General features: G+C 64.0%; 3 protein-coding genes across 3 annotated transcripts; 2 read left to right on the forward strand and 1 right to left on the reverse strand.

Annotated features, from left to right (window-relative positions):
- Positions 1–186: 186 nt before the first annotated feature.
- On the forward strand, positions 187–833 carry Q8F55_001389 (uncharacterized protein; the record flags this gene model as incomplete). Its single annotated transcript, XM_069350014.1, has 4 exons — positions 187–288; positions 370–415; positions 639–725; positions 778–833. The coding sequence occupies 4 exons, from the start codon at positions 187–189 to the stop codon at positions 831–833; spliced, it is 291 nt and encodes a 96-aa protein (XP_069213558.1).
- Positions 834–1,608: 775 nt separating this feature from the next.
- On the reverse strand, positions 1,609–4,743 carry Q8F55_001390 (uncharacterized protein; the record flags this gene model as incomplete). The annotated part of the gene is made up of 2 exons (XM_069350015.1): positions 1,609–2,973; positions 3,022–4,743. 2 exons carry the CDS (start codon positions 4,741–4,743, stop codon positions 1,609–1,611), a joined length of 3,087 nt encoding a protein of 1,028 aa, XP_069213559.1.
- A 1,499-nt stretch (positions 4,744–6,242) lies between these two features.
- On the forward strand, positions 6,243–14,348 carry Q8F55_001391 (uncharacterized protein; the record flags this gene model as incomplete). Its single annotated transcript, XM_069350016.1, has 2 exons — positions 6,243–12,727; positions 12,764–14,348. The coding sequence occupies 2 exons, from the start codon at positions 6,243–6,245 to the stop codon at positions 14,346–14,348; spliced, it is 8,070 nt and encodes a 2,689-aa protein (XP_069213560.1).
- Between the last annotated feature and the right edge of the window lie 69 nt (positions 14,349–14,417).

Below are 14,417 nucleotides of genomic sequence, written 5' to 3' on the forward strand. Positions count from 1 at the left end.
GATCCATGACACTGTTCCATGATGCAGCATCCATGATGGGGCTAGTACATACCCCACCTCCGTCATCGACGCGAGCTGGCCACGGCCAGGGCGCGGGGCTGGCGGGCGAGCTGGCCAGCTGACACCCCGGGCCGGGGATTGTGCGCGGCCGCTTGTTTTTGTGCTGGGGTCGCCGCTGCAGCATATATGCGCTGGTCGGGTGACTGGTCGTCTCCCACACGCCAGTGTCTCTACCACAACCCCACTCATCGAACTGAACCCAACCCTACTGCTCTGTCTGATTGTATCGTGAGTCTGTTGTGGCGAGCGGGCCGCCACACCGTCGCCTCGCCACCCCGCACCCCCAACCCACCGCCACTCACACACCAGACAATGGACATGAACGTGCGCCCAGACCCCCCGCCCTTCCAGCCGGGTACTGATACCGCCCCCTCCACCCCCACCTCGTCGCTCCCCGCCGGATCCATAAACTCTTGCTGCTGCTGGTGCTGTGCCGTCGGGTGGGTGGCGGCAATCGCAGGCTGTCTCGCCGTCAAGTCCGCCGATGGGAATTCCCGCCGATCATCAAGTAAGGCCGAACGGTCCTCGGAGGAACAGCTGCGAGGCGAGGCCGGGGATTCTCGAGACAACACACCTAGCCCCACTAAACGAGGGGCTGGTCGCCGCCGCGCCAAAGAGCGCGGGGGTGAGTGAGGAGGAGCACGAGGCTGAGATGGAGACTGAGCGTAGGTTGGGGGACGGCGGGGGTAGCCGAGCTGGGCAGCGCTGACCCCCCAGCCATGATGCTCCCGGGCAAGATCGCCCTCGGGTCCAAGCCGATGCGCAAGATGTAAGGCGAGGCGACATGTGACTCGGCGACGACTCGCAACCGGGAGGAACGGATGGGCTCAGTGCCAGCGCTGGAAACGAAAATCCCGAAAACTCTTATCAGCACAAGTAGTAATCAGTAGCAATCAGTAGCCATGCAGAAGCAGTGGTGTCGGCTGGGGGCGTGGTCGCGTTGGTCGCGTGTCAGAGTCAGTGCATGTCGCTGGAGTACGTTGTCGATGCGATGGTGACAGGTGGTCATTAGTGGCGCGTTGTCGCCGCCACATTTCAGCAGTCAAGTGGGATTGGGTAGATTGCCTCAGTCGTTCTTTCATTGCCGTCGCCCTCCCGAGTGCTGCACGTCCTACCGTCTCAGAGCTCAGCTTCGCGCTTGGCGCTCGCTTCACGCCCGCTTCACGCCCCTTGCCCTTCACTCATGCATCATAGATACAAGGCTCGAGCACGCAGTAGCAAACAAAAAGTCGAAAAAAGGTATAACTCGTTTACTCAACTGCGCCAACAGTTATATAGATGTTTTTGGCTTTTTCAAATAAAATAGATCTTTTTTTGTCGTTTGGTGTTTTGCATGACTTGGGGTTGGGGTGGTTTGATGGGAAACGCCGGGGATAGCAGCCATAGTCATTAGGCAAAGCTCGACGCCCGGTAGCCGAGTCGCGGGTGGGCTGCAAAGACATTAAGAGAAAAAAGAAGAACGGGTGGCCTCTAGTCTATGGCCGAGTCAGAAGCGGAAACACAGAGCAAAACAATACCGGCCTCCAGAGGAGACTCACAGTAAGGGCCTCAATGCGCCATGAAGCGCGGCGCAGCCTGACCAGAGCTCATGCCGAGCCCAGGAGGCGTCGAAGAAAGGAAACTGGGTGTCGTCGCAAAGCGGTCGAACGCCGTCGACAGCGGAGCGTTGGCACCGCAGGTCCTGGAGCGCATACGGTTGCGCGAGAGAGTGTAAAGATTGTTGGTGGCGTCGCCGCCGGCCTTGAACAGGTCATACATGTGACTAGTCGGGCGGGAGGGCGCTTGGCCGGAGGAGGATCCCTCGACGTTGACCAGCGCGCCGTAGAGGTAGCTGGCATTGTCGACGCGGTCGGCCGCCTCTTGGCGGCCGACTAATAACACCCCACACTGCGTGTCGGGCGAGTCGGGGTCTTCGTCGTCAAAGTTGTCGGGGTCACTCCAGACGTCGGCGTAAGCCGCGTCCTCGATGAAGCCAGCCTCGTGAGGCATGACAGCATCGGTAGTCCAGTCTGACGAGTAACTCTGCTGGAAGGGGAACATGGCGGTCGCAGTGCTGGCCACACCCCGCTTGCGGGACGGGACACGAGACAGCCAGGCCTGGATCGACTGGCGCTCTTCGTCCGACAGGTAGGCGCCCTCAGTGGCGTCTTCCTCCAAGATGGGGATGGGGAAGGCCACGGCGCCGTCGTAGGGTGTGGCATCCCACTCGCTGTCATTGTCATAGACTGGCTGCGGAGCGGGCTGCGACTGCGAGACGGGCTGGGGCTGCGAGACGGGCATGTTGATGGCCTGGTTGTTGACGACCTGGGTGACGGGCGTGGAGCCGGTCGTGTTAACAGTCTGGACGCCGTACGAGGGGAACGGAGCGGCGCCGTCGTAAGGCTCCATCCAGCTGGCTCCATCGTCCATGGTGTTGTCCTGGCCGATAGGGGCAGACTCGTACCCATAGCCATAGTCGTAGCCGTCGAACACTGCCTGCTGCTGATGATCCGGAGCAGGCTCAAAGCCCGGGGGTGCCGGGAGGTAGTCGAAGCCGGGCGGGTAGGCGTACCCAAGCATGGGCACCTGCTGCTGGCCGAATGGCTGGAAAGCAGGGAATGGCGCAGGGAATGGCGCGGCGCCATCGTACTCGACAAACTCTTCTTCGTCGTCGTTGGTGTCGTAAAAGTTATCCACAGGGTGCTCGTTGTAGTAGTAGAAACTGCTAGCGTCGAGGGAGGTGGGTTGGGGCTGAACGCCTTGACCGTAAGCGTCGGCGGTGGTAAACCACTCGCCGAGCTGTGACACGGGAGCGAGCTCGGCTCGCTCAGCGTAGAGCATCTGGATGGGAGGCAGGGTCGTAAGGAGAGTGTGGTGGGTCTCAAAGGACGAGACCGACTTGTCAATGTTCAGGAGGGCGGCGGTCGCCTTGACCTGGCAGGACATCAGACAGGCCTTGGTCAACACATGTGTTGCACTCACGACAAGCTTGTGACCGACATCCAACAGGTCCCATGTGACCTGGTCATCAAACTTGTTGTTGCGCGCCAGACCCGAGTAGAATTGCGAGCAGTGGTCCCGCCACGACTCGAGAGGGATTGAGACTGAGAAGAAGAGGTGAGCCAAGAGGTCACGCTCCATCTGGACAGCCTCGAGCGCAGGGACTGACGACACCTCGGCCCAAGCAGACGTGTGGGCAGTGTCGTCCGAAACGCTCATGTCGGCGATAAGCAGAACGAGCATCGCGACGCGGCGCTCGACGGCAAACATCTGGCCCTCGTAGCGCGCAGCTTCGAGGCGCTGGCGCAGGGCAAAGCCCTTGTCGTTGTCGACAGCATGGAGGGGAATGGTCTCGAGGAACCAAGCGGCGGCGATGACAACCTCGGCGGAGAGCGACTTTGCGTTGATGAGCGTGACGACAAAGTCGACAAAGGACGCGTGGGCGACGAGCTTGCCGCGGCTGTACGAGTGCGCCGAAACGATGCCGTATGGGTCGGTGAGGCGGGCCGAGGCGAGCTTGTCACAGACTGGGGCCGCTGGGACAGGTGAGAGCGGGCGAGAGATCACAAACTCGGGGTGGAAGCTGTCGAGGCCGCTCGCCCGCTGGTGGGCACGGTTGAGAATGGCGTTCACGCCCCACTCGTCTTCGGACGAACCGGCCTGGCCGACGCGAGCCGGAGCGGGGCACGCAAGTCGGGTCACAATTGCCGAGGCCAGATAGGTGGCCAAGGCGTAGCGGCCGGTCTGCGAGAGCGCAACGGGCTCGAAAAAGTCGTCAAAGTTGGCGATGTGTCCGAGGTTGGGTGCGATGTTCTCGTCATCATGGGAGGCGACCGTGGTGGAGGCAGGCGCGGGCGAGTCCACCAGGGCCGAAACGTCATCGTTGCTGAATCCAAAGCCAACAGGCTGGGGGGAGAGGTCGTAGAAGGAGCCGTCGTCGACCTCATCCTCGTCGTCGGATGAGAAAACAATCGTCGACACGGGCGAGTCCGCCCTGGGAGAGTCATGAATGACATCACCCTCAGGGACGAGGTCAACAATGTCGTTCGAGTTCTCATGGGTGGCGGCAATGGGCGCAACAATCGTCTCATGCGCAGTGTCCAGCTCGGCGTAGGACGCGAGGGAAGCATAGGACGCGGACGGGCTGTTGCTCGCATTGTCGGTGATGGTGGTGGAGGCGAAGGCGGCGTCGGTGTTGTCGCCACCGTTTCCTCCATCGAGAGCCCAGAGCTCGAGAACGGGCGAAACCATCAGGTCGTCCGCCTCGGGGCTAGCTGGGCCAACTGGTGACTCAGGTTCCGAGTCGCCCTCCATGAGGAGAGCAGGCTCCGGACTCTCGTTGGCCAAGATGTTGAGCGAGTGGCCAAGCGAAGTCGGAGAGGCAATGGGGTGGCCGAGGAAGAGGGTGGCGACCACATCAATGTCGTTGGCCAGGGGCGCGTCGCGCTCGAAGATGGCCAGGGGGTTGTCAAGGAAACCGATAGGCGGCATGTCGGTGATGCCAGTGCCGGTGGCGACATAAACAGGAGAAGAGGCATCATTGTCGTCGTTGATGGCAGCCGTGACGACCAGGGCGGGCACAGGAGCCTTCTCCATTTCGGTCGCGTCGAGAATGACACTGTCGACAGAGCTGAGCGCCGCACTGACGTGCAGGACGCCTTCCTCGTCGACGCGCGCGGCGTGCGTGCCGAACAGGGAACCCATGGTCCTTGACAGAGCTTGAACAGCTCTCTTCGAACCCACGGCCAGGCCGTGAGGACGGAGGCGTAAGATTAAAACTGTGCGCATAGTAACCGGGAACTCAACCACGGCGTTGAACGTCGCGGCTGAGGGCGAGAAGCGACACAGACCTGGCGTACTGGGCAGGTGCTGAGTCAACAGTTCTCTGGGTTGGTGGTGTGTGTTGGGGGTTGCGGTGTCGAAGGATACCTGGAAGGAAGGTCGTAAGGAAGAAGCGGTTCGGGAGCTGGGCACGAACGTGTCCAGCGACTCTAGTTGGGGGGTCAAGGGGAGGGGATGGGGATGGGGAAGTGCGTGTTGGTGTGGAAAAAGCGGTCGAGGTAGAGGTTGGGCCACGGGTTAAGAGGAGCGCGTTTGCTCGACTCTATAGTGTCGCGGTGGGTTGAGCTGCAGTGATGTGGGTGACTGTTGATGGAGAGCACACAAGCCTAGGCGAGTCGTGTCGACAAAGGGTAACGTGTCGAACGCGAGTGCGAAGGGGGTTGATGGGCTTGCGCGCAAAGGGCACACACACAGGAGCAGGCGCGAAGTGTCGCAGAGCGGCCGCTTCGAGCTTTTTGTTGGGTTTGAAGGGAAGGCCAGCTACAAAGCAGGTGATGCCTGGCTGGGTTCTACACCTTCCAAATCGTTGGTATCGCGCAAAAGGTCGCGTCGAGCTCGCACTTTAGTTTGAACGCCCTTGGTGTTGGTGTCGTGGTAGTCTTTTTCAGCAACGCGGCGCGCCGAGTCGTCTCGGCGAGAAGGGGGCTGAAAAAGTCGCACGGCCAAGGGCGTCACAAGGTCGGTGTAAAGAGTTCGAACGACGACGGTTTGCGGACCGCAGACGGGGGGGTTGGGGGGGGGGGGGGGTGGAGCACAAGATCTGCAAGGGCAGAGGTCGCGTGGATGCGATACTCTGTTGCCTTGAGAAGGAGAGTGATGAAGAGGAAAAGGGGGGTAAACGAGGTGCATATTGTTCAGCAGCGAGCGGCGGCGACGGCGGCGGCGGCGGCGGCGGCGTGGGCGTGGGCGTGGTGCAAGCTGCAGGCCCAACCAGTTTGGGTCCGTGCGCACGCGTTGTGTGGTCGGTCGCCGCGCACGGGCCTTTGCTCTCCCCTGCGCCACGCCTGCCCACTCACTGCACACACTATGGTGAGAAAACGTGAAAACGGTAATACGGGATTATATTTTACGCATTAGGCGATCCGTGCGCTTGGATTTGAATCCGTCGACGACTGTTTGATTACACGTGGATGAGGTCATGTCGCTCGCTGGAGTCTGTCATTTGGCGGCTGCGTGCTGCAGGGTGGGCGCGCGGCAGGCAGACGGCTACTGAGGGTCCACCTTGCTCGGGTGGACGGTCATAGGGTGTGCGTGCCTCCAACCCCATCGACACCTCGAAGCCACTCCTCATTCTCCGACACCGACATCCTCACCCACACACTCTCTCGCGGGTTCGTCGGGTCAAGAACAAAGGCGCACTCATGAGCGCACCCACAAACGCCCCTGCGGCTGCAAAAGCAGCAGGTGGCTCAAAGCCGCTCGCAGCCTCATCACCTCCAAAGACATCACACTCTCCCCCACCGCCCTCCACCGCCGGCAACCCACAAGCAGCCTCGACATCAGCATCTTCGGCAAAGAACAAGAAGAAGAAGGCAAAGCAAAAGGCTAAGGCACAGGCTGCAAAGCAAGCAGCAGCCGCAGCTGCAGGCGGCGCAGGGACAGGCGCATCGACACCAACCAGCGGAGGGAACACGCCAGTGTCCGGCTCTGAGCCGACCTTTGCTACAGTCAGCGTTCCCGAGCCTCCGGCATCGCACGCCCCGACCCAGAAGGACCTCGATAACCTCGTCGAGGAGCTCAAGCGCGAGGCCGCTCCCCAGGCCGCTGCCCAGCTCGAGGCGCAAGAGTCGGCTAAACCGCCCCCAGCTCCCATCTCGGCCCCACTGCTGCCCGCCGACGAAGAGCAGCCCGACTTTGGCCAGCGCGGCTCGGCTGGCGCTGGATTTCTGCCCGAGGAGGGCATACCCGCACCGCTCCCTCCCAACGCCGGCGCCATGTTTGTCGACGACGCCGAGGATGCCGCTTTCGACCTCAGCGTCAACCCCGAGGACAACCAGTTCGAGGCACCTCCCTCCAAACACGTCACACACCCTGCCACGTCGGTGCTTCCATCGGTCGAGCCGATTGTCGACAGCGACTTTGTGGAGGGGGCTTTCGGCGAGCCTGAGACGCTCGAGGCGGCTCTCGGTGCTGATGATGGACCCGTCCCAAGCAAGGAGCCAACTGCGGTCGACGCTCCATCAGTGAACAAATCGCCTGCGCCAGAGGTGGCTGCTCCAGCTGCTCCTATTGCCCCGACCCCTTCCACGGCTCCAGCGCCCGACAGCGCTCACCACCACCCCCATGCCGCTCATGCCGATCGCTACGCCGCCGACACCGACTTCACCCCCGCAGCGAACATCCCCGCCGACTGGGTGCGCTCTGACCCGGCCCCGATCCCAGACCAAGAGTCTGGTCCGGTTCATGCCTCGGCCCTCTTCACCGACGAAGCCGAGTCCGCCGCATTCGACATCCCTGATGTCGAGGAGGACACGAGCCTCATCCCGCCCCCACCCAAGGCCCACGCCAGCAGCGCACCTCCCCAAGCGACGAAGGACGTAGGAGGTGTCGGTGCTGGAAGTGCCCCGGCTGGTTGGGTGTCGTCGGACCCAGCACCCATTCCCGACCAAGAAGGTGGCCCCGTCCATGCCTCTGCGCTCTTCTCAGACGAGGCCGAGTCGGCTGCGTTCGACATTCCCGATGTTGAGGAGGACACGAGTCTAATCTCGGAACAGGCTAGCGCTGCACCCGCCCAGACAACCTCTGCACCCTCTCAGACAACTGGCATCCCCGCAGACTGGGTGCGATCCGACCCTGCTCCCATCCCAGACCAGGAAGGTGGCCCCGTACACCCCTCTGCCCTGTTCTCCGACGAAGCCCAGACCGCCGCGTTCGGTGTTCCCGACGTGGAAGAGGACACGAGTCTTTTGAAGACCAACAGCACACCCCAAGCATCGGCAGGTATCCCGGCGGACTGGGTTCGTTCAGACCCAGCTCCGATTCCGGACCAGGAGGGAGGCCCCGTCCACGCGTCTGCTCTCTTTACGGATGACGCCGAGTCCGCCGCGTTCGGCATCCCCGATGTGGAGGAGGACACGAGCCTTCTGCAGGGCCAAACCAGGGCCGCTGTGCATCCTGCGGCCGACCCCTCTCCACCTCAAGCCCCAGAGACGGGAGTCAGCGTCGGCAGCGCGCCGGCCGGCTGGGTACGCTCCGACCCCGCCCCCATCCCCGACCAGGAGTCTGGCCCTATCCACGCCTCGGCCCTCTTTACTGATGACGCCGAATCCGCAGCGTTCGATATCCCCGATGTGGAGGAAGACACGGGCCTGCTGAGGAAAGACGAGGGCTTGTTGCAGGCAGCTCAACCAGCACGCCGCGGCATCCCTGCCGATTGGGTTCGGTCCGACCCTGCCCCTCTTCCGGACCAGCAGCCTGCCCCAACGGCCGCCTCGGCGCTGTTCACCGATGACGCAGAAGAGGCAGCATTCGACATCCCTGATGCCATCGAGGCTACCAACGACGCTGGCGCCGCATCGTTGTTCACTTCTGATGCCGATCAAGGCGTGTTCGACATCGGCAACGCGCCACAAGAACAGCCCGCCTACGCCCCACACGGCGACGGCGCCTCGGCCGCGGCCCTCTTTCCCGACGAGGTGGAGTCGATCGCGTTTGATATCCCCACGGATATCGACGTTGCAGACGGAACTGTCGACCTCTCATCCACAGTCGCCCAGGTCGAAGGGGTTCCTGCACCCCAGCCGCCGCATCAACTGTCGACCGCCGCCGCCGCTCTGTTTATTGACGATTCAGAGGAGATCGCCTTTGACATTGGCCAACCAGAAGAGCTGCAACCATCTGCAGGTGCCGCCAGCACGGGCCCCGGAAAAGCCGGGCGGAACGAGCCGGAGGCCGCAGTAGCCAACACGTCTATCCACAGCATGTTTGCGGGCGATGATGACTGGCTCGTAGACACCTCCAACGACGACACTCTCGATTTCGGCAGGACGGCCGACAAGCCCAGCACGCTCGACACCATGGACGACGGCGATGAGGCGGCTCTCGAGATCCCCGATGGATGGTACGACGACGATGGCAGCTGGCACTGGTACACGGACGAGGAGCGCGAGGCCGTACGCCAGTCCATGCTTGGCGATTCCGCTTGGAACACGGCTCCAGACACGTCGGCCACTTTGGCTCCAGCTCAATCGGAGAATGCGGCAAGGCGCACTCCCCAGCCAGAAGCGCAGTCAGCTGTGGCGACTGCCGCTGCACTTGCCGCCACCGCCGCCGGAATCGGTGCCGCTGCGGTCGCCTCCAGTGCCTACACACCGGCACCCGTTGCAAACCCGTACGCGCCGGCACCGGCGCCGAATCCGTACGCCCCTGCACCCGCGGACCCGTACGCGCCAGTGAAGAAGCCGCCTCCCGCACCTCAGCCGAACCCGTACACCCCGGGTCCATCGGCATACGGTGGTTACCGCCCTACGCCTGCCGCTCAGCAGCCTGGAGCCCTCTACACCCCCGGGTTCCAGTCGTTCTCACCTGCTGCTGGTGTCCCAGGTGTTCCTAACGCCTACGCTCCAGCGCCCACAGCGTCGCCTTATGCCCCAGTGCAGTCTGCGTATGCGCCGACGCCGTACGCCCCCGCGGCTGTCGACACGGCGGTGCCGTACGACCCATACGCTCCCCAGCCTGGAGTCACGTCGCCAGTGTCGCCCAAGAAGGCCCCAGAGCCCAAGCAACCGCCGAAGCGCGTGTCCTCGAACGCGTACGACCCGCCTCCTCTCAAGCCGCAGAAGAGCTTCATTCGCGCAGCTCCGATCGTCACACCGGTCGAGCCGTTCGTTCCCCCGCCGCTCCCAGGGGCGCCGGTCAACAAGGCCGCCCCGCCGCCGGCTCCTCCTGCTGGTCCTCCCAAGGGCCGCCCCGCCTCGCAGCGGGCCCCTTCGTTCAACGAGTGTCCCTTGTCACCCCCGGCGCGGATCCCCTCGACTGGCGCCAACAACGCGTACGACCCTCCCATCGTCATTAGGAACACGCCTCCGCCTGCTGCTGTGTCTCAGCCATCTCCCTACGCGCCGGCTGGGTACTCACCTGCCTCGAACCCCGCTGCACTGCCCATCTCGCCTCCAGCGGGGCCGCCCAAGCGCCTGCCGCCATCGACCCAGACGCAGCCGCCTCCGAAGACGTCGTTTGACCCACCCATGCGCCCGCCATCGCGCCCGAACTCGAGACACGCGTCCAAGCCCGTCTTCGCGGCGCCACCGCCGGCTGGCGCTTCTCATGCCGCTGCTCCTCCAGTGCCGCCAGTGCCGCCCATCCCGGCTGAGTTCCAGCCGCCGCCGCCGACGCGCCCGCCTCAGGGAGCATCGCCTGCGTTCCAACAGCCTCCTCTGCCTTCGCAACCCGAGGTGGCACAGCCACCCCCGCCACCACGAGGCCCGTCGCGCGGCGCTTCAAAGTCGCCAGCATTCGTGCCCCCACCGGTCTCCAGGACCCCTCCCCCGCGAGTGCCCTCACCACAGCGCAACGCCTCATTGTCGCCTCCGCCAGTCTCCCGAAGCCCCCCTCCGCGAGTAACCTCACCGCAGCGCAACGCCTCCATCTCGCCGCCTCCTAGCACCTGGCCACCACAGCGTGGCCCCTCCCCGGGTCTCGGTGGGCCTCTGCGCAGAGTGTCCTCCTCGCACACTGCTCCGCCACTCGTGCCCTCGCCGCTGCGTAACGAGTCGACCCTCCCGTCTCAAGACGAGCGCCAGGCTCCAAGCCATGACGACTTTGACCCCGAGGGAGGCGCTGGTAACATTTGGGATGATGATGAGGACGACCAGCCCATTTCGACAGGCCGACCGCGTCGTGAGAGCCCTACCAAGGCCGTCCCCGCCCCGTCTGGTTACGAGCCACACGTCCCCGAGCCTGCTCAATCAAGCTACGAACCGGCTCCTTACGTACCACCGCAGCCGCCCGTGCAGTCTCCCAAGCAGTATCCGTCGCAACCGCCCCCGTTACCGCCTCAAAGACCGCCATCGCGACCGCAGTACGAAGCCGTGCGCCACCTTTCGCCGAAGCCCGCTTCGCTGCCACCCTTGCAGTCACCTTCGGCCACCGAGTACACTACTGGCTTCGGTGCTCCGCCAGTTGACAGCCGTGGCCAGAATTTCGAGGCTGTCCCAATCCAGGAGCCTAAGGAGCAGGAGCGAGCGACACTGCCAGTCGACGACCCGTACGCAGCTCCCACTGACCCGTATGCCCCCGTCAGCGCTGCACCTGCCCCTCCTGCACCTGCTCCTGCACCTGCCGATGACTACAACCCATATGGCCCTTCGGCACCTTCTCGTGCTGCGACGAACGACTACAACCCGTATGCTCCGCCGCCGGCAGGGCCCCCCTCGCGTTCAAACGACTACAACCCCTACGATGCCAAGCCAACGCACACATCGCAGCCGTCGTACTCGTCGCAGACCTCGCAGCCGCCGCAGGGCCAGCGTGGACACGCGTCGAAGCCATCTTGGACGTCGCAGACGTCGCAGAACGGAACCGACCCGTACGCGCCGTCGCAGCAGCGCAACGTCAGTGGCGACCCTTACGCCCCTACGCATCAGCCCAATGTCAACGCCGGCTTCACGCCGCACAGCGCCAAGACGGACGACTACAACCCGTACTCGCCTTACGGCCCGCAGTCGAGCACTTACGAGCCTTCGCCGTACGCGCCAGCGCCCAGCAACAACGCTACCGAGAACCTCTACTCGCCCGCGCTGGACCCATATGGACCTCGCACGGTATCCCCGCAGGCGACGTTCGGGATGCCGCCCCAGCAGCCGAACTACTTCCAGTCGATGGGCCCTGCTGACCCGACCTACGTCCCTCAGCAGGTGCTTGAACAGCGCCCAGTCTCGGAGGACCCTCTTGGCCGCTGCACTCCTTTCGCACGCAATGTGCCCATTGCGACCTTCGGCTTTGGTGGTGTTCTCGTCACCGGGTTCCCTGGCGGTGCCGACGCGGACAGCCCGGCCGACGGCGCAGTTTACGGTTACGGCTCTCACCGCGGCCGCTTGACGATCCGCCCCGTGGGCGAAGTCGCCGAGGCCACGGCGCTCGGCTCTCCCGAGACTGTGTTCCCTGGTCCGCTCGTGTTCGACACGTCGGCTCCCCGCGGCGCTGCAGGCGACAAGAAGAAGCGCGAGGCCGTGTTGACATACCTTACCACCCGCGCAGAGGAGATTGAGCGCGGCCTGCCTTACCTCAAGTCGTCTGCTAGCCGTGCCCGCCGCGAGGAGGAGGCCAAGCTGGTTATCGTCCGCGTCCTCACTGCTTTCATCCAGGGCAATGGTCGTGTGTTCGGCCAGCCTGAGGCGGAGGCAGCATGGCGTGGTGCCTTCCAACCCCCAGCCTCTTCCCAATCTGTCGCTCCTCTCAGCAACGGCCTCGGTGCGCAGTCTGGCCCAACGACTGCCCGTGCGTCGCCAGCGCAGCTGGAGCAGCTCTCGTCGCTGCTCCTGACGGGCGAGAAGCGCGAGGCGGCACAGTACGCAGCTTCTGCAGGTCTCTGGTCGCATGCCCTCGTCATTTCCAGCTCGGTAGACGCCGCACTGTGGCGCGAGATGGTCTCCCGCTTTTCTGTCGCCGATCTCGGCGCGACCCAGACCGCTGGACTGAAGGCTGCGTACGCCATCTTCTCTGGCGTTGGCAACAGCACTGTCGACGATCTCTTCACCGCTGCCAATGTGACGGACGACTCCAGCGACCAATGGCGCGATGTCATTGGAGCAGTCGTGTTCAACGGCAAGGCGACCGATCTCATCTGCCTCGACGAGCTTGGTAGCCGCTTCGCGCGCTCTGGTTTGATCAATGCCGCCCAGATCTGGTGAGTTGAACAAAGTGTGTGCTCTGCTAACGACAGCTTCCTCCTGTCGCCCAACTCCCCCTTCTCGGACATGTCACCGGGGGCCGGCGAGCGTCACGTCATGTTCGTCGAGAACGCGAGAGACGAAGATGGCGAGATCTTTGCCGAAATCGCCGAGTACGCTCGCAGCCTTGTACCCACACCCAAGGGCGTCGACGTGCCGCACCCCTCGCTGCCCCAGCTCTTGCCCTACAAGCTGCACCGCGCATGGCGGGCTGCTGAGCTTGGTGACACGGAACTGGCGCGCAAGTACTGCGACTCGGTTGAGGCGGCTTCGAAACCGACGAAGACCTCACCGGCAGGCCTCAAGCGCCACCTTGCCGCCAGCATGGAGGACCTGCTCGAGCGTCTGACCGGCACCCCGTCCGTCAACGGGTCCAGCGGCCTGGGCGTCCGCAAGTCAAAGTCGAGCGCGACTCTCGGCTCTTGGATCGAGGGCCGTCTCACCAAGTTCATCGCGGGTGAGGACGAGACCCCCGAGGCGGCCAAGCCTGCTGCCGCATCGCCAGCGAAGAAGGATGTGCCTGTTGGACCGTTCTCGCACTTCAGCTCAATCAGCCCGAATGCGAGCGGTGCCATCTCGCGCACCCCCTCTGCTCTCGACATGTCGCAGCCAAGCACTGCAAACAGCTTGCTCGACCCCTCGACGGCCTTCACGCCCGGTACTGGCGCGACCGGCAGCGCATACTCGCCCTGGGGAGGCAACGACGAGACCGATGAACCTGCGACGGCAGCTTCAGTCGACCTCGGCGACGATGGCGGAGAGTTTATCAACCCCATGGGCAACCTGGTGTTCGGTGCGGCTACGACGCCGGCAGTGTCCGACTACACGCCCAAGCCCGCCGCGAACGACTTTGACGATGATGATGACGATCTTGGCTTTGGCAACGCCGCGTTGTCAAGAAACAAGACGCCCGTGGTGGCGGACAAGAACGGCGACGACGGCAACAGCTACGAGCCCAAACCTGCGGACAAGGGCAAGGGCAAGGCAGCTGCTGCGCCGGCGACGCCAGCCCCCGCCGAGAAGGCTCCTGACGGCAAGGCTGAGAAGGCCGGCTGGTTTGGCGGCTGGTTCGGAGGCAAGAAGAAGGAAGAGGGGCAAGCCGGAGGGACAGGCTACACCAAGGCCAACCTCGGCGACTCCAGTTCGATGGTGTACGACCCAGACCTCAAGCGCTGGGTGGTCAAGGGCGCCAAGTCTGCGGCGACGACGCCCAAGCCAGCCCCGCCTCCGCCGGCGCGCGCTCAAACCGCGTCGCCATCGCACAACCCGCGGGAAGCGGTAGCCGGACGAGCGGCGACCGCCACACCGCCGCCCGTACCCCCCATCCCGGCCAACCTGCCCCCGTCGAGACGGCCGTCTGGGCCGCCAAGCAGCCTGGGCGGCGCCCCGCCTAGCGGGCCACCATCTCGGCCGTCGAGCAGCGCGCCACCCCCCGGCGGGCCTCCCAAGGCCGCCACACCCTCGCTCGACGACCTGCTCACGCGGCCGCCTTCGGGCCGTCCGTCGTCGGGAGCCGGAGCCAAGAAGAAGCGCGCGGCCAACAAGTATGTGGACGTGTTCCAGCCCGGCACGCAGTAGCACCGGATCTCTAGGCAATCGCATCGGCGACGTTGCAACACGTCGCCAGTCTCACATAGCCCCTCATTA

This window comes from Vanrija albida (assembly GCF_041260175.1).
Source record: "Vanrija albida strain AlHP1 chromosome Unknown contig_1, whole genome shotgun sequence".
Taxonomy (NCBI): Eukaryota; Fungi; Basidiomycota; class Tremellomycetes; order Trichosporonales; family Trichosporonaceae; genus Vanrija; species Vanrija albida.